Genomic DNA, 20,724 nt, shown 5'->3' with positions numbered 1-20,724 from the left:
ATTTGGTTTTTCTAAAAAATAAGTTGATTTATTTTTTATCTCCGAAGTGTGAATTTTTCCGTTTAAGGGTGGTTTTGGTCGATTTAAAAAAAAACTGAGGGTGATGGAGCAATTCTGACCTCAGATTCGGTTTCAGCGGGCCAAAATACTATAGGAAATATATGTGTAGTTCAAGAAACAGACAACTTTTTTTTTTTTGTGTGCCTGTGAAATGGACCACTTTTCAGTGGCCAGTGCTTGTGTCCAACTCAGCTAGTCAGTTAGCCATTGTGAAAGTTTTGAAAATACAATTTTTGGGTTATGTTCAACGTACTTCCGATTTTCCCCACTGTTTACACACTTCCCACAAGAGCACTTATGTTTCATTCCGTATTTTGCGTGAGACTTAGAGGGTACCCTTTAATTTGATTTTTCAGCTACAGCACAATGTAAATAAAGCAAGAGTTGTTAAATAAATTTTCATGTATATTTCAAGTAAAAACATTGAAAACAAACTTTTTACAAGAAGTAGGTACGTGGTTTGCGTACACTGAACGTCGGCATTTGGTTTCTGTGCGCGATACGTTTGGGCAGAGGGAATCTGATTTTGGCGTCGTGGAACTGTTTGACTTGCGGTCTTCGGCACTGCGCAGCCTTGATGATCTCGACCTTTATAATTTGGATGGAATGAGCACGAGCTCGATGTCGAGCGCCCATATCTCGGTAGCACTGAGTCACTGCGCCACTCACGCTCAAGTCTCTGTACTCTCGGTACATGTTGTGAGTTCCAGACCTTGAATCATATCGCAACCAAATTCCGAAGTTCTTGATTTTTGTTGGTGTTTTCTCAGCAATCTGAAAAGTAAATAAAATCAATTAAATTCTTTATTTCTCCCTCAATAGTTAAGATTATATTTGTTTTCTCGCCAATAACTTTATTTCTACTGTCTACAAAACTTTAAAACGATTTTCTTACAATCTGCAATTTTCAAGTTTTTAACACTCTAACTAAAAATCTACTGATTGATCCTTTTGAAATTTTCTACACTCTTTCTACACATAAATCCTGAGATAATAACGTCGAGTTTTTGTTTTTTTAATAATTATTATTATCTTTACAATACATAACATATTTACAGACATTTTTTATAGCAAAAATTGATTTTTTAACTTCCAAGTGTTTCTAAAAATTCAAAAATAGATAAAAATAGAAAAACTCCATACTATTATCTCGAATTTAATTTTGTAAGAAATCGGAATGTTAAAATTGCAAAAAAAGTTTAAAAAATATTTTCTGCATTTAGCATGATTTCTCACTTAAAACAGTGTCAGAAAAATAAAATTAAAATTTTTCAACTATTATTCAACATAGATGAAAATTGAGGTGTAGGTCCCGTTAAAAAAACGGATTTATTTAGTTTTGTTTCAGTACACTTATAGATATATTTTTCTCTATCACACATAGGGTAAATGTCCCAACTTCTGTGATGTACAATCTAAGACCGACTTTCCTTTCTTAAAAAAGACGGTGCATGCAAAGCATATGAAAATGTATCGAAATATCTCGATGGTCGAAAAATCGAATGTAAGAAAAAATGAACTTTGCTTTCCAGAGCATCTAAATCAATATTCATTTTATGAAAATCACCTTAAATTATTGTTCCACATATATATTTTGCATAACTTACTTAATTACAATAAATATACACTTGCAAAGCATTTATTTGTTGTAAATGTTTGCAGCTGTCACGAATCAGAAACGAATATAACCTACATTTAGTTGAAATCACCTGATTGGCCCAAGACAAAATAGCGCGCGCTTTTTTAAAATAAAGAAATTTATTAAATTATAATAAAGTAATTGTAATAAATTAAATTATTATGAAAATAATATTACCTTGAATAAAAAAGTGTTTTTAGTTTTAAAAAAATTATTCAACATTTATTATTATTTTCAGACAAATTTTATAAAAATAATAGATTATTATTTTTCAGTTTGAAACTTTCTCTATAATTACATGCCTTTTTGCATTTTGTTAACAATATTATTAAATATTTAATAAAATAATTGTAATAAATTATACAACATAAATTGAAAATTAAATTTAATAGACAAAGAATAGAAGCAACGGAGACGGCCAAAGACCGTCGGAAGCGCTAGTAATGATAATATAATTAAAGTGTAAATGAAATAATGATTTAATTCTTTTTGTTAAATCACTATTAGTACACGGAAAGACTTTGTGCATCACTTTGTGTTAAACTCGCCACGAGATTTTAGTAAACTTTTTACCAAACTCGGAAAAAAAGGAAAGATATTAATAATTCGTAGTCTGACTATTAAAATCAGAAAAAAGTTACTGACGTACAATAATTGATTGTTGAGAATTTTAAAATTTAATAGTCAGTCGATCAAAAAATAAAATCTGAAGTTTCACTAAAAAAACATATACATAGCTTTTAATAGCGTGACTACTAAAGTTGCCATCTGAAACTCCATATATACGTATATATATCGACAATTGATAAGTAATGTAGAAATCCAATTTACCTATGAACGAGAGATTACATCTTAACCTAAAATCGTCTAAAATACAGATAGGGTAAACGCTTGCTTTAACCGACGCAACGCAAATACAATTCATATCAACGATATCAAGAGGGCAGTTTATTTTTCTTATATACTAATCTCACCATTTCATTTCCACTTACGAGAAAATTTTTATTATGTTTAAACTTATTTCAAGTGCAATAAAAAAATTTCAAAAAAATAAATTATTTAATATTATTAATAAGGTCAATTTTAGGAAATGTCAGAATTAATTTTTTAGGCAAACAGGATTATTAAAAGTGTTCGTTGTGTAGACATTTTTCTATCTATGCCGGAACTATTCAACTGCTGACGCTACACGGACAAGCTTCGCTTGTTTGTATGCGTGCTGTTTTCATCGTGAGACTACTAAATTGTAAACCCGACGCAATGAAAATGTCGTTCTTACAAATATAAAGAATAAACTTTTGACATTCATTTTTTCTTAATCTTAATTTTTCTTACAGCGTTAACGAATATTTCTTAGCGTGACTACTAAATTTTGATAAAAAAGAAAACATTTTTTGTTGAAAACATTTATATAAAATGATAGTTTTCCATTTTTTCCGAGTTTGGTCGCGAGTTTACTAAAATCTCTTGGCAAGTTTGACAGAAAGTGATGCACAAAGTCTTTCCGTGTATATATTGAAACAGAAACGATACTTTAAACTTGAAAAAAAAACAAATATATTATTAAAAATATTAACTTTTTTAAAAATGGCGTATACTGGTATTACTGCAGGTTTGCATGCATTACTGCGCATCATGTGCACCAATTACTGCAGCGTTAAAAGCGTTGATTTAGAGGTTAGATTGACTGGATAAACCATAGTAATAGCAGCATGAGAAGAATATACGCATGCTCTAATTACTGTGGTAGGTTCAATTGAAACTTGAATAACTAATTTGATAATAGTCGAAATATGCATCTTTAGTGGATAAAATATAAAATATCATTTGGAATAATTTTTAAAGTCATTTTGAAACAGTTTTATGTTCTTAATTAGTAAGTTTTACTAATTTTATAAAAATCGCAGTAATTGGGGCATCAGCAGTAATATTGATACATTTACACTATGCGAAAACCTCGTGATTTAGTGCGCGTGAAGCGGGATGGAACTCTAAGTTTTCAAGTTAGTACGCGTTAGAATGAAAAAAGAAATTTTTTCCCTGAAAACTTCAAGTTCCCTCTGTTTCATGCCCACGAAACAAAACGTTTTGCGCATTTGTGATATAATATACCATATGGGAGGCCGTATCATATGCTCCGTATTATGCTTGTGTATATTTAATCTACAAGGACACGCAATTACCTGTTTTAATGAGACTATTTCACCAGTAGATTTCTTGAACTTCTTCAACTGTCTCAGGAAATACCAGAAACGAGATTTTGCAACAATTGCATCGGGTGCAAAAATCCTCATTTTATAAAGAGGTGTTGTCTTCTCTTTCTCTGTGGGCAATTTCCGCCCAATCACCTCGTATTCTTTCAACTGCACAAAAAATATCTCAATTAGCACAATTAATATAATATAAAGTTCCATAATTATTTATAATAATTGTAATTTTTATAGGTAAGCCAATATAGTTTTCCACTAATTATGCAAGAATAGCAAAAGACCGTGAATGTTCGGACAGGAATGGTTAATGTCCAACAATATTTTTTTTAGTTAGACAGTAGTTTTTGCTTTCTGGACAATAATAATTTTTTTCTAGATAGGAATGGTTCATGTATAGAGAGTCCAATTACATAAAATTTTTACGAACCTTTCCGGTCTCTCCGTGAACATGAACAACCAACCGAGGAATATACCTGAAGGGATCCTACTCAATTTTGTTTTAATTGTTTTAAATAATCTAAAATTTTGTTATTATTGAATTGTTGTTTTTGAACTTCCTTAAACAAATTATTACAATTATTTCACAAGAAACATTGTAAATTGCTTTTCTTACTTTACAAGAAATATTCATTTTATTTTTTAATATATTAAAATACAATTAAGATCCATGAGATATAATATTGTTATTTAAAAATTTTAAATAAATTATTTAATTAATTTAAAGTATCAAAGTTTTAAACTTATAATTGTTAAAATATATTAATAATGCCTTCTAATAACTAAATTAATAACATAAAAGTTCGTGGAATTATATAAAATAAATAGTTTGGTAAAATTAGAGTTTAAGAAAACAATCGAAAAAGAAAAAAAAGAGAAGAATTTGATAAAAATTCAAAGAAATTGTAAGAAGAATCGAGAATTTTAGTCATTCTCAATATAAAAGAAGAATTCGAAGGAAAAAATTTATTAATTTAGGAAAGAGGAATTTTGTCGACAGATAAAATCGCTGCCAAGTTGAAGTATGAATTTTTTTGTTCATTTTACGAAAGTTTGCTTCGTCATTGAGATTTTATTTATTTATCAAACACAAAAGTATCATCATGATAACAAGTTACAAAGGTAAATTTAATTCTTTTAATTCAAAAATTTATAAATCACAGCAGTTTTAAAACATATGTAGGAAAAGGTAGGTTAATGAGAGAGCGAGGGTAATGGGAGCTTTTAAATTTCAAGTATTTAGAGACTTTGAATTTCACGGAAATAGCTCGGAAAACTTCAACAATCTTTCTGTTTGCCATACGAAGACAAACAGTGGCATTTCTGACAAATTTGTAGAAATTACAAGGAAAAATCAAATTTTTGAGATATTCTTTTTAAATGGAAAATATTTCTGGACATCAAAGTAAATAGTTAAAAATTTAATTATTTAATTATATTTTGTCATTTTATTACAAATATGAGAGATTCTTTTTCAATTGCCCCAGCCCAAAAAGTCAATGTTCTGGGATTGGCTTCATACTTTGGTAAATTGTTGTCCTATATGATAGTAATAAATCCCTAAAATATAAAATCATTAAAAAAATATTTGTAGAAAGTAGAGAGGGTTAAAGTTTTGACGTTAAGGGTAGCATTGTCATTTTCAATTCCGTATAACTATAACAAAAGTTAATGGATTTTTATTTATCTATAATGAATTTTAATGCATTTTTCACTTACTTTTCAAAAATGTATACGAAGTTAAAAAAAAAATATTTCACTTCTTTTTTCAAAATTAACCCTTTTTTTCGATTTTCACCCCTTCGGGTATTTTTTCTTTTTTTTATTTTCATTGGAAAGCTGAGGTTTTTTCCCATGAGCTATGTAAATATGAAAGTGGGACAACAATAATTTTGTGAGAAACATAATATTAAAGTAGGCGGTGCCGATAACGGGTATACCTGGAGATCATCTTCGAAGATTTAGGTAGGCACCGCCTGCTTTAATATTCTGTTTCTCACAAAATTATTGTTGTCCCATTTTCATATTTACATAGCTCATGGGAAAAAACCTCAGCTTTCCAATGAAAATAAAAAAAAGAAAAAATACCCGAAGGGGTGAAAATCGAAAAAAAGGGTTAATTTTGAAAAAAGAAGTGAAATATTTTTTTTTTAACTTCGTATACATTTTTGAAAAGTAAGTGAAAAATGCATTAAAATTCATTATAGATAAATAAAAATCCATTAACTTTTGTTATAGTTATACGGAATTGAAAATGACAATGCTACCCTTAACGTCAAAACTTTAACCCTCTCTACTTTCTACAAATATTTTTTTAATGATTTTATATTTTAGGGATTTATTACTATCATATAGGACAACAATTTACCAAAGTATGAAGCCAATCCTAGAACATTGACTTTTTGGGCTGGGGCGATTGAAAAAGAATCTCTCATATATATTTGTAGATTTAGATACATTACATTTCGTTACCTCGCTATGGCTTTTCTTATTTCTTTGGAAATTGAAAAAGATTAATTTATAAAATTTGATATTGTTGCATATTTAATTGCTAAGAATCCATATTTGTGTTTTATTGTCTAAAATGTATTATTCGAAATTTTAATACTAAAGAAACTATAAGTCTTTTTTGTGTCTTAAATACTTTGTAAAATGTTCATCTGTCGAGAACTATTAAAAAACATACTCAAAGAAAATAGAAATTTTTATTTTATTGGAATTTCAAGTAAGAGCTCTCAATACCCCACAGGTGGGGTAATGGGATAAACTGCATTTTTTAGAAATTTTTTTTTATTTATTTCTAATTAATTATAATTAAAGAAAAATAAAAAAAGGAGTAAAAAATGACCAAAATAGTATTTTATTATAAGAATAAGTTGGTTTTTTTAAATCATTTTCCTTAAGAGGCTCCAATTTAATTTAATTTATACGCTGATTACGAAAATTATAGTGACAATACCCGAAAATTTAATTTTTATTGTGAAAAACAAAAAAGTTGTAAAATTTATGGTTTTTTTCGTTTATTGGATAAATTGTGCAAAATTAAAAAAAAAACTTAGACAAAAGTTGTAGATATTATTGTCATACATTTTTTTTAATTTTGCATATTTTACCCAATAAACGAAAAAGCCAGAAATTCTGGGACTTTTTTTGTTTTCACCATAAAAATAAAATTTTCGAGTACTGTCACTATGATTTTCGTAATCAGTGCATCGAAATATATAAAAGTACGTAGGGTAAATGTACTGATTACGGCGCGATTCGAGTCAAAATACCTTTGAAATAGAAAATTCGACATTTCTATTGTATAAAGTCAATTGAAGACTTATTAAACTAAAAGCTTATGTTATTTAGATATTAAAAAAAATTTTAACTTTATAAAAATTGATTATTTAAACAAATATGAGAAATTAAAACTAATACCATAATTTTCTGTTACGGCGCGTTTGTATCAATTTCGGTGACCAAAATTACGTGTATTTTGAAGATACTTTGCCCGCCGTAATAAAAGTCAATGTAATTCTTAAAAATGTTTCAATTACGGCGAGGGAAAAAATTTGATCTCAAATAATTAAATTAATAATTGATTAAATGTGCATCTTTATAAGTAATTGTATCAAAAAAAGATAAAAATAATTTTTTTCAATCATTTTGCAAGTTATATTAAATATAATAGTAATAATAGTTATTTTTTATGAACGTCCGTAATTGACACACTTACCCTAGTACAAAAAAATCCGGAGATTTCGTTTTTAAAATATCAAAAATTCAAAAATAAAAAATCATTAAAATTCTGTAAATTCTGCTAAAAAAAATCATGGAAGTTAGTTTCAATTAGTACTAAAAGAAAAAAAAATTTCAAAAAAATCGGAGTTGTAAACGTAAATTTGTGTCTGATTTGGCGTGAAATACATAATTTATTTGAATTAACGACCTCAGTTTCTGAGTCTTAAAGATTTACTAAAAAATATTTTGAAAAATAACTTTAGGACATTTGACTTTTTAAAAAAATACCAACTTTTGTTACAAAACTATAATTTCACCGTGTTCAATTTGTAAGTTATCGTTTTGATTTTATAAATACAAATCGTTTCAATTTACGCTGATAATCGAAGCGTTGAAAATGTCCCATCACCATTGCGAATTCATTATTTTATGAGTGAGCCATTTTTCCGCAGATACTGAGCATTAAATTTTGTAGGCAGTTAAGCATTTAAAAGGCCGTTTCAAGTTAGTCAGTAGTGAAAATCCAACTAATCGGTTTAATAGAATTGTGAAAAAGTTAGCATAGTAGGAACAGGAAAAGTGTATAGATAATTAAACACAATTTGATAGATAAACTAACCTCACTTTTTTTTAAATTATTTCAAATATTTACTGCAGAAAAAAATTTTATGAACAAAAATAAATTTTCTTTGTTGAAATAATGCACATCCGCAGAGTGAATAAAAATATGAAATACCTCTATTTCATACATTAATTTGTATAAGCATCAAAAAACACGTGGCCATAGACATACTGTCAACTGTTCTCAAGATGTAAAGCTTTGACATTATTATGTTTACAAATTTTGCTGAAACCTAATTTTATTGACAGCAGACATACTTGGAAACATTTCTCTTGAAAACTTTTAACAAATAAATACAAATTCTATTTCAAAAATCCATTTACTTACTTCTCCTTTTGCCTTCATTTTGTGATCCCTTTCTAGCCAAGAAAACAAAGAGGTTGAACAAGGTTTAGTACATTCAGAGTATATTTGAACAGGGTTGGTAAGGTCTGTATGTATGTATTGAAATAGAACATCCGAAATGTTTCAGTGTGCTGGATCGTTTGCAAGGTTGCGCAGTTACGCGTAAAGGCTCTTGTATACCTCACCGATCCCGAGTATACTTGCATCGTGTACCATTGGAGTAAAAGAGACAAAAGATATTTCCGTCTCTTTTACTCCAATGGTACACGACAGAAGTATACTCGGGAGCGGTGTACGGAAGCTTCCATGCGCCACCACTAAGCACTCACTCGCTTTACGAGGCACGATTGAGGATGGAGTTACATGTTGATGTAAATGCGTGCCTCGTAGTGTGCTTCGTAGCGTGCTCCGTATCCGTATCTGATGGAAGCTTTGACGATGCTTATTTGCTTTGATTGCAAACCCAGTATGATTATTTTATTGTTATTACTGTGTTTTAATGAATGAAATGACATCAAGTGTAACAAAACAATTCAATAAAAATTAATTTATAAGCATAAATAGATTTTTATAGGTTTTTTAATATTTTCTTTGTAAATAATTTATATCAGCAGATATATGTATATAATATGACAGAATAAATATAAAATTTTCAGAAATAATTTTTTTATTTTGTTTTTAACAAAACGATCATACATTAACCTTAAACTAATAAAACGAAAGCAGATTTAAAATCCAATTGTTTAATAAAATCTATCAAGAATATGAATATTGTTTGATTAAGCATATCAGATAATTTTACATTTGATGTCATATCTTTTTTTAAAACACGGTAATAACAATAAAATAATTATACTGGGTTTGCAATCAAAACAAATAAGCATCATCAAAGCTTCCGTCAGATACGGATACGGAGCACACTACTACGGAAGCCTGTACGGCCCACGAGCGTCTCGGACGCAAGTGGCGGTGTTTCGTACCACAAGTGGCTTAAAGTCCGTCTAACTTGTGGCAAGTTCGTTAGTTCGTGCCACTTGTTGGACACCGTGCCACTTGTGGAAAGTGGATTTTTTGAAGGGTCATTCACAAATATGACAATTCCGTTGGATCCTGTTGCCGTCTATTTCGTCAGTGCTTTTCATTTCAAGTATAATTTCATCCGGGCAAGTCCGTTTAATGTTTTTGAATAAAAATGAATTTGTTATTTTTTAATTGAAAATATATGTAAAAGATTACATTTCAGTGTAAACAAATGATATTGACATCTTTATTAATCTTAAATATTCATAAAAATGTACTTTTAATTTTAAAAAAAAAATCCTCTTCATGTATTTTAAATTAAAAAATGACAACATAACCAAAAAATCTTATTTTTATTCTAAACTAAGAAAAATTAAAAAAACTAAGAAAAAACTTCCGCTTAATTCTTAGTGGAATCCGTAGTTTATTAATATGTATATTTACGTTTGGAAGGAGTATTTATGTGTGAACTATAAAAAGTTTGTTCGATGACATTTACTAATATGCTAATATTACTAATATCTTATAAAATTCATTTCTTCTTCTTCACATGAAATTGAAATGAAAATCACTGACGAAATAGATAGCAACAGGATCCAACGGAATTGTCATATTTGTGAATGACCCTTCAAAAAATCCACTTTCCACAAGTGGCACGGAGTCTGTCCAACAAGTGGCACGAACTAACGAACTTGCCACAAGTTAGACGGACTTCAAGCCACTTGTGGTACGAAACACCGCCACTTGCGTCCGAGACGCTCGTGGGCCGTACAGGCTTCCGTAAATAACACACAAGTTGGTTCGACGGCTCCGTGATGGAGCGGTCACACTTCGCCAGCAGGAGCAGTTGCCAATGGCAACCGTGTAAGAGTAAGAGAGATGGAAAATCTTCTATCTCTCTTACTCTTACACGGTTGCCATGGGCAACTGCTCCTGCAGCCGAGGTGTGACCGCTCCATGATTCGATAAATCTATTCATCTTTAAATTATAAGATGAAAGTTGTATTCAAATAATCTATATGTATAATAATTGCAATGAATTTTTTAATATTAATATAACGTTAATTAATATTAAAAATATTAAAGTAAATGAATAAATATAAATTTATATACAGGGTGTTCAAAAAGTTGCAAGTTTCCATACTTTTTGAACATCCTGTATAAGGTTATTCAAGTTGGGTGGGGGAAAGCCAAGATGGTTGCTTGCTGGTGCAACCATCTTGGCTTTCCCCCACCCAACTTGAATAACCTTATATATTTAAACATAACCTTATATAAAAATGAATCTATATATTATATTATTTTATATTATATAAAAACACAAGAATCCAACTCACTTTAAAATAACGATATTCTCATAATTTAAAATTAAAAAATTTATCCAAGGTAAGAACGTAAGAACGTATCTTATTCTTTATTTCTTTATTTCTTACGTATCAAGGCGCTTGTATACCTCACCGATCCCGAGTATACTTCTGTCGTGTACCATTGGAGTAAAAGAGACAAAAGATATTTCATCTCTTTTACTCCAATGGTACACGACGCAAGTATACTCGGGATCGGTGAGGTATACAAGCGCCTTCAACGTAAGAAATATTTCATCTTATAATGATTTTTTAATGAGCAATGTCGAACCAACTTGTGTGTTCTTTACGATAAAGGCGCTTGTATACCTCACCAATCCCGAGTATACTTCTGTCGTGTACCATTGGAGTAAAAGAAACAAAAGATATTTCCGTCTCTTTTACTCCAATGGTACACGACGCAAGTATACTCGGAATCGGTGAGGTATACAAGCGCCTTAAGAACATTGAAACATTCATGTTCTGTATGCTATATATGAAACGAGCATAAGTTAAGTTGGTTTCGCCTGCGTAGAAGCTTCCGTAGTCTTACGTACCCGATGTGGTTGTGTTTAGGCCTTTATGCTGCAAACTAATTTTTCCTTTCATTGCATTCTATGGTTTAGTGCCAAGCTTTGTCAATGATTCTCTCAAGAATCGTTTACGCGGGATACAATTAGGGAAGTCGGCATTTTTCCTGATTCTATTAAAAGTAGTTTGTTTATATTTTTACATTCAAACTTCAGGTCAAAAACTTATTATCGGCTTTAATAGATTGAAGTCTGAATATTTGTGAATTTGTGATTATTTTACACTGTGATGGGCTGTTCAATGCATGAATTAATGTGATACTGGTTTAAAAAAAAAATCAAAGCGAAGCCAAGTAAGTTACAAGTTACTTTTCATTTATTTTTCGACCCTTTCCTTGAATTGTGCGTTTTTAAAAACATTTTTAAATTTTAGTGTATTCAGTGAAAATTTGTTTTACCTTTACTTTTGTGTGATAAATTATTGTTAAATTTTGAAAGTTATCTTTGGTAACAGTATTTCATCTCTAATAGTAAATTATTTGTGTTACAAAAGTTGTTTCTTTTAAAGGATATTCTTGAGTCAATATTTCTTATGTGATCCAACTTCAGAAATGAAGTTTCTCGGATCGGTTTGAAATTTGCAAAGTTTAATACCATCGTTTTTAACTTTCATGAAAACTAGGAAGGTGATGGGTTTGAAGTTTTTTGTCAAGTTTTGAAACATTCATACAAAAGGATAAAACAAAATTCAAAAGAAATGAAATTTAATAATTCTTTTCAAAATCAAAAATATTGTACACTTTTTTTGACAAAAGACATGTTTTCCTTTTTTATCCCCATCAGTAACACTTAAAATGTATACTTTTAATATCTCATTAAAAAGCGCTGTCTACTTTGACCGTCATCTTCGCGCCAAATGAGAATTTAAATATTTCTGGCCCGAGTTAAAAAATAAAAAGTGACATTTGGTTCTGTTTTTTCGACGTTTTAAAAAAAACACCTCAGATACCTGGAATCTGGATTATGATGCCTTTTCTCCCTTTTTCAAATACTGTTAATTAAACAAATTTTTTCTTCTTTTAATACCTAAATGTTTTGAAATAAACTTCAATACTTTTTTAACAAATAAAATTTTTATTTGAAACACATAAAAATCATATTTATTAAACAAAAAGTTCCTATATTTTGAATTCATTATTTTTAATCCTTTTTGTAATTATAAATGAAGTTTTATGTTTGTAAGCAAATTTCAACGTAAGTTTCGAAACCAAAGTTACCTGTTATAAAACTGAGTATTAAAAAAGGGATACATGAACTGTACTTACAAAAATTTCTAATTTTCGTACAAATGAAGAATCGATGAAATAGAGAATCTGCTTGTGTCAAATTCTAGTAAGTAGGAATTAGTATTTTGTTAAATATAAATTTATTTACTTCAACTAAATTTGAAATTTTATTTCAACTAATTTCCGGTTAAAATAAAATTCCCTTAAATGTTAATTCTGTTAATTAAACTAGGAAATCTGTAATAAAAAATTTGATTAAATATAAACTGTTAAAATTTGAATTAAATTAGAGAATTTGGTTAGTAAAAATCCTGTTATGTTCAATGAGAATTCTGTTAAATAAAAATTAATTTAATACCAGGGATCTTCACGAAAGTCGAATTTTGATTTCGTTTCGATTTTTGTAACGAAACGAAAGTAAAATGTACTGTTAATTTGGTTTGGTAAACGAAATGAAAGTCGAATAAACTTTTGATTCGGTTTAGTGAACGAAATGAAATTAAAATATAATTTTCATTCGGTTTGCTAAATCAAAACGAAAATATACTATTGACTTTTTATTCCGACAGTATCCATCGCTTTGTAACTCTAAACTTGAGACTTATGACGTAATAAATTAAGACATATGACTTGATTCAGTTAGAGAACCGGAAGTAATCTGACAAACTTTCATTTCGTTTAAAAAACGGTATCAGAAGTACACAATATGTTCGTTTCGTTCACTAAACCGAATCGAAACTAAGTTAACTTTTGATTCAGTTTTCGGAATCAAAACTTAAATGAAATAGACTTTTGATTCAGGTATCAGAATCAGAACTGCATATAGGTGACTGCATTAAATGTAAAGTCATCTATAAATACCTAAATTCTGCTTTTTTAAAATTCCGTTAAATGTAAATTATACTATATCAAAATTCATTTAACTAAAGAATCCGTCTTAAAATTTCGGTTAAATAAAAATCCACTTTTAAATAATTGAGTTACACCGGATTTGTAATTGTGGTTTCTTGGTTTCATTGACTTCAGATTTATAATCAGCTACCTACCGCCTCGCCACGCGAGGGGACATAAAATCTTTGACATTTAATATCTCGAAAACAAAAAAAATCGGCATTCTGAAAATTTATATACAGATCGGAAAAAACCTCAGCTTTCGTTTGCAATTATTTATTAAAAAAAAATCGCATCGATTTTAGTGAATATAGCAAATTTATGTTTAATTGTAGAAAATCAAGGTCAAAATTCAAAAATTTTACAAAACAAAATTCACCATTGGAAAGAGCATGAAAAAACCTTCAAAAAACATATCTTTCAAAAAATTTTTTATTGCATTTATAGACAGAAAAAATTCAAATAGTAGGCGGTGTCAGGGAAAACTGATAAAATTGACCCCCAAAATGACCAAAATGACCCTGTATCTCCCCCAAAATTTCAAAAAAGTCAAAAAAATTTTTTTAAGATATTTTACTATCAGGTAGGACAACAATTTCTCCAAGTTTCACTTTTTTTAGAGAAATCAATTTTTTAACTCAGGACATTACACGTAAAATGCCTCAAATACGAACTTAAAATATACTTAAATATTATTAGAAGCGGTGCGCATTTTATCACGCTTGTCATTGATATATTTTAATAAATTATTTTTTGGATAATTTTCTTCTTCATATGATGTATTCCACACCAAATCAAACACCTATTTGCGATTGCACCTCCGATTTTTTTAAACTTTTTTTTCTTTTAGTAGGGGAGATGTATTCAGGTTGAGATAGGTAGATATTATTTTGTATATGTGTGATTCTCCGCGTAGCGCACGATTTGGTGTCTGAAACTTTAAAAATATTTTTTCATCGAAATGATAAATATCAATACATATTTTTGAAGATAAAGTGTCAAGAAATAAATATCCATGGTGGGTCGGAAAAATTTTTTATAATTTTTAAACAAATTAAAAAAAAATTCTTTGCTTTTTGAATTCTATAAAATAGTTGAAATTTGATTTAAAATGTTTATGGGAATTTTTGGGGTAATTCACAAAAATATATATAGCGCGAACGACAATTAAAAATTTTATTTCGGTAATTTATGGAAATTTATGTGGTAATTTATGGAAATTTATACGTTAATTTATAGAAATTTATTTTTATTTATTTTGTTTGTTTCATTGCAGTATTAAACTTGTACTAGTGACGGTGGAAATTCTGTGGCGGGTGGAGACGCTGGGGTCGGTGAAACTGGCGTTAATAATTTTTTTTTTTTTTGAGAAAATTATCATTTATTTTTAATCGGTTTCATATGTTGCACATACATAATAATATAATATAATAATATTATAAAAACTAAAATAATATAACTAAGGCGTTGTCCGCAGTGGCGAGACAGCCGGTGTGGCGAGACATTAGGATATTTCAGACAGCTGAACTGACTGTGCTGGCACTTCTGGTCTGAAAGTCAAGTTTTATTGTGCTTTAACTTTTCAATATGATACATACGTTTTTGATGTACGAAATATCGCTATACTGTTAATAACAGTTTCAAGATATTTTAAAAGTTTTATTTCCCATAGGTATAAGTGATAATATATAAAAATTTCCGGAATTTTCTGAAGGGTTAAATGTTTTGAGTCTTTAGTATTTAAGTTTCCTTCAAAATTTCCAGAGCACTATGAATTATTGTTCGATGCATAGGATTGTACATCGTCATTACCGAAAAATGCTGTCTCCGCATTGGCGAGACACTTGTTGTCGGCAGTGGCTTTTTTATATCTAATAATATTGTACATGTCCTAATGAATTTGATATAATTTTTGTACGTTTTGTCGACAATATTTTTCATAACTATAGTTTAAATTGAAAAAGATGAACAGGAAGAACAGCTTATATGTTTTTTATAACTGTGACATGGATTAGCGGCTCACAATGAGAAAAATATTTGCCTGTATTTTTATGATTGAATGAAACAATATTATGATTTAAAGGCATCAATTATTATACTCTTTCTCTTTGATTCCTTTGTTTTTGTGACGTTTGAACGATGAAGACTCTGATTTTAAGATAGTGTCTCGCCACTACGGACGATTTTTTATGTCGGTAGTCGCGAGACATTATCGTAAATCGGCAATAACTTTTTTTTTCAATATCTGTTCTGTAACTGTATAACTTAAATTTGCAGTATAGAGTCACACCTGTCCATGGATATATATACAGACTTGATGTTCTTGAAAATGTGAGTGCTATAACAAAAAAACAAAACGTGTCTCGCCACTACCGACTCTCCCTTACACTTTATTTAACCTTCATTATTTAATAATATTCTATTTTTTTAAATAATATTGAAGGGTCGGTGGACGCCAGTGGAGACGATTTTGTGATGCCCTGTACAAATTTGAATCTTAAAATGTGTAAAAAAAGGATAAATCAATTAGAAAATTGATTATTTTCTTCATGGATCAACTTAAGGAATATAACTTTTGCTCTTACTGAAGTAGAACTATATTAACATTTGACTTTTATTTAAATAATTCAATGTTTAATAATAAAACGCAGAATAACACACAAAAGTGCAGTCAAGTATAAATAGCAAAAAAAAAAAGAAAATAATTATTTTTTTGATCAAACGTTTTTTTTATTCAATTCCACTAAAATATACAATACTAAAATTTGAACAGTAATTGTATTTATTAGTGCACATTGCTAAAAATATTAACTTTTTTGTTCAAACATCTTGTGGGGACAGGTCAAATTTTGACGTTTTCAGCCTTGAAAACCACTTTTCACGAAAAATTATAATGTTAAATACAAAAGTAACTATTGGTTTTTGTTTGTAATCACAGAAATTACCTTTTCACATTGGAATCGATATATTATGTGGACATTATTTGTGATTTTTCTTTCACAACATGAAAAAAAGCAAGTTGTGCGCTACGCGGAGAATCACCCATCTAATAATATTCCAGTACCACTCTTTCGGTACACTGAAAAAAATTTGGGTGACATGCCGTCCCGGAGAGTAGTGTGGCTCCTGACCCATTCATTTGGATCGGCTGAGTTCTCGTTGTGGGATCGTACACTGAAAAAACGTTGGTGGACAAAGTTGCTCTCAGCATATAACTGTTACGTTAAATAAATGCAAGTCGTTCACTTTCACTTTTGGGTGAAATTTCGCCTTTCTGAGCGAACGAATCGACTTTGCCTGACGCGACTTTTTGACTAAAGATGTCAGTTGAGTGAACGAGTCACCCAAGATTGGCTGACATTTAGGACTTGAACTAAAGTGGCGCCGCTCATCTATGAGTGTCTTAACTGTTACGCCAGACCTTTTTCAGTGTAGGTAACCCATAGCGAGAGAACATCCGCTCTAGTTGAACGGGGTATAGTCCAGGCTCCCTATTAAATTGCATGCCAAAAATCATACTAGACTTCTGATAACGGATTCATAAAGACTGGGGAAAAGTAGATAATATGTTTATGTTTCCAACTCGAGATTTTTTTAGCTGTGCTGTTAAAAAATTATGAAAGCTCTCTAAATCAATTAGCATTAATTTCCGTGACATTTTAGAAGAAAAAGTTCTGTACAAGAATTGTACAGCTTAAAAATACCTTTAAAATGACGGGTCGCAAATAAAAAAATATTATTTTGTTTAGTTGCAAATGAATTTAAACCATTAAAATCGTCACTTTTTTAATTGTTAATTAACTCTGAAAATAATAATAAATAAATAATTGTAATACTTTGTGAAAGAATGCCACTTATGACCCTTAATAAGCATACAAAATTTGTCCCCAAAAGAATAAGTAGTTTTTGCAAAATTCCATTTGTTTATTAAAACCATGGTTTTTTGCAACGGAATTTGTTCATTACTGGCCGAATGAAAATCAATTTTCTTGGACTTATTTTATTCAGGTTAATTGTTTATTTACTAAAAAAGCGCTCTAAGGGAGGGGGGTATTTTATGCTTATAAACAATTACAAATTAAAGTTTGACAATTTGGCGTAAAAGACATTCGATTAAGTATATTTTGTTGTATATTTCAAAAAAAAAGAAAGTTGAAATGGCTCTAAGGGGAGGGGAGATAATTTTTTTTTTTAATTCTAAACGTGTGTTTTTAAGTTATTTTATTTGTTTTTTTTATTATTTATTTAGTTCATTAGTAATACTAATAAATAAAAAATCGATGCACGCTTCAATAAAGGGTTTCTTATAAAAAAAAATAAGGTTAAATTAGGGGTAAGAATATATCTCGCAACAACAAATAAAGTGGGGACAGCTCGCCAATTACGACAGGCGCTCGCTCCAGAATTGATTTCGAGCTTTCAAATTCACAAAAGATGTTTTAATTTGGAGACATATAGATGGATTTTGATCTTTCTTTTTTTAAATTGGGCTAACTTTTTTTAACTAATTTAAATATTTGACTCTTTTATTTATAAAGTTGTAAATAATATTAAAAAATTATTAATAACTTTTTTTAAATCTTTATTTTTTGAAAAAAGTAATTTTTTTGTGAGAATATATTCTTACCCCTAATTTAACCTTATTTTTTTTTATAAGAAACCCTTTATTAAAGCGTGCATCGATTTTTTATTTATTAGTATTACTAATGAACTAAATAAATAATAAAAAAAACAAATAAAATAACTTAAAAACACACGTTTAGAATTAAAAAAAAAAAATTATCTCCCCTCCCCTTAGAGCCATTTCAACTTTCTTTTTTTTTGAAATATACAACAAAATATACTTAATCGAATGTCTTTTACGCCAAATTGTCAAACTTTAATTTGTAATTGTTTATAATCATAAAATACCCCCCTCCCTTAGAGCGCTTTTTTAGTAAATAAACAATTAACCTGAATAAAATAAGTCCAAGAAAATTGATTTTCATTCGGCCAGTAATGAACAAATTCCGTTGCAAAAAACCATGTTTTTAATAAACAAATGGAATTTTGCAAAAACTACTTATTCTTTTGGGGACAAATTTTGTATGCTTATTAAGGGTCATAAGTGGCATTCTTTCACAAAGTATTACAATTATTTATTTATTATTATTTTCAGAGTTAATTAACAATTAAAAAAGTGACGATTTTAATGGTTTAAATTCATTTGCAACTAAACAAAATAATATTTTTTTATTTGCGACCCGTCATTTTAAAGGTATATTTAAGCTCTACAATTCTTGTACAGAACTTTTTCTTCTAAAATGTCACGGAAATTTATACTAATTGATTTAGAGAGCTTTCATAATTTTTAACAGCACAGCTAAAAAAATCTCGAGTTGGAAACATAAACATATTATCTACCTTTGCCCAGTCTTTATGAATCCGTTATCAGAAGTCTAGTATGATTTTTGGCATGCAATGACCACGTTTTTCGTAGAGATCCTGGACTAGTATCCTAGTGTAGTACAGTTGCTGCATTTCTGTCGGAACGCTGCTCTCTCGCTCTTGGTTATCTACGATCCCACAACGAGAAGTCAGCCGATCCAAATTAAGATTTGAAACTTAAGAGGGGAGGTATGGTTAATTCGGTGTAAAAAAGGCACTTTTTTTTAATAATTTTTTTCGCGGATATAAAGTGTGTTACTTTATTAACTTAATTTTCACATATTAATACAATATTTGAAGTATATTTTCCTTAATTCTCATTGAAAAATATTGCAAATTGAACGAGTGTCAGTAAATTGCTTCAGGCTCCTCGTAAAAAAATGGATTTTAGGTGTTCAACGTAACTTACAACAGAAACATCTAAATCCAAAAAAAAAAATTTGTTTAAGGAGATGTTTTTCGAGGTAACTACGAGAGGGTATTTTTTGTTTGATTTTTCGATTTTTCGCAGCACTTGAAACTCAAAAACCCGATTTTCTCTGAAAATATCGATCTATTTTTTACTGTATAATTAAGGGGGGGATCTCGTGCAAAAAAATTTTTTTACAATTTTTTTTTGCTTTAAAAATTAGTTTACTATCTGTAGAATATGATCCTACATTACTAATCTATAATTAAATGTATGAATGTCTATAGTAATCATAAGTTTAGCACTTCAGATGCTACCAAATGCAGTTAACTATGAGCACGTGATCCCTCTATTCTTTCGGTTTCTTTTCAATATAATTTTATTAATTGTCATTAGCAAGCACCATAACCAAGTGATAGTAAATCTTGGTTTTAGTGCAATAGTTATTCCGCGCGCCGTGCAATGTAGCTCAGCCAATTTTTAACCGATTTTAATCAAACTTACCATAAATCTTCTTTATCTTACTGGCTATTGCATGACGACCTCGTTTTTTTAAAAAACAATTTTCTGAACAATTGTTTATAAAAAAGTGATTTTTTTTCAAAATGGTCCCAAATTTTCAAAAAAAATTTTTAGTTTTCTCTTCGTCATGCAAAGCGTATTTGCGTATTTTAACGGTAAAAATTTTGATTTTAGTTTAGATTTGTGACCTGTAGCCTACACGGCGCAAAATTAAAGATGCAACTTCAAACACCTGTAACGCCACCATTTTGTAATGTTTTTTAATAAAAATTTTCTTTTATAAAGCTTATATTGTATACTTTAAGGTATGCTTTACTTTAATTCAATAAACTTAACCAGTTTAAAAAAAAAAAAAATTCATGAAAAACCGTCCATTTACAAGAGTTCCCCTCCCTTAATAATTATTTTAAAAAAACTCTCGTAGTTACCTGGGTAAGTAAGTCAAGATGTATTGAGCCCAAAACGATTGGTTCAGTAGATTTTAAGATATCGTGAACACGGACTTCAAAAATGTCATTTCGAGAAAAACGCAATTTTAAATTTTGATAATTTTTGAAATCTGACTTCAGATTCGTAATCAGCGACCCCAAAACTTATACATACACATCAACGACATCAGAAAACATTCAGAAATGTCAGCAAAAGGTTAAACATAAACTAAATTCAAAATGTACGAAAACACAGCCCGCGGAGCAAC

General features: G+C 29.4%; 2 protein-coding genes across 2 annotated transcripts in view; one reads left to right on the top strand and one right to left on the bottom strand.

Annotated features, from left to right (window-relative positions):
- Positions 1 to 444: 444 nt before the first annotated feature.
- On the bottom strand, positions 445 to 8,721 carry LOC127278540 (60S ribosomal protein L18a-like). Its single transcript, XM_051300300.1, has 3 exons — positions 8,582 to 8,721; positions 3,883 to 4,062; positions 445 to 834 (listed from the first exon to the last, which is right to left on the bottom strand). The coding sequence occupies exons 1-3, from the start codon at positions 8,597 to 8,599 to the stop codon at positions 499 to 501; spliced, it is 534 nt and encodes a 177-aa protein (XP_051156257.1). The 5' UTR covers positions 8,600 to 8,721; the 3' UTR covers positions 445 to 498.
- A 2,854-nt stretch (positions 8,722 to 11,575) lies between these two features.
- The window catches only part of LOC127278524 (DNA topoisomerase 2), a 34,257-nt gene continuing 25,108 nt past the window's right edge, over positions 11,576 to 20,724 (top strand). Inside the window, exon 1 of the mRNA XM_051300264.1 lies at positions 11,576 to 11,845. The gene's annotated coding sequence lies outside the window, so the exon portion shown is untranslated. The remainder of the gene's footprint in view (positions 11,846 to 20,724) is intronic.

Source organism: Leptopilina boulardi, unplaced genomic scaffold (assembly GCF_019393585.1).
Source record: "Leptopilina boulardi isolate dan_hultmark-lab unplaced genomic scaffold, ZJU_Lbou_2.1 LbouV2_204, whole genome shotgun sequence".
Taxonomy (NCBI): domain Eukaryota; kingdom Metazoa; phylum Arthropoda; class Insecta; order Hymenoptera; family Figitidae; genus Leptopilina; species Leptopilina boulardi.
Note: the sequence above shows the minus strand (reverse complement) of the source record. Positions and strands in the feature narration are given on the sequence as shown.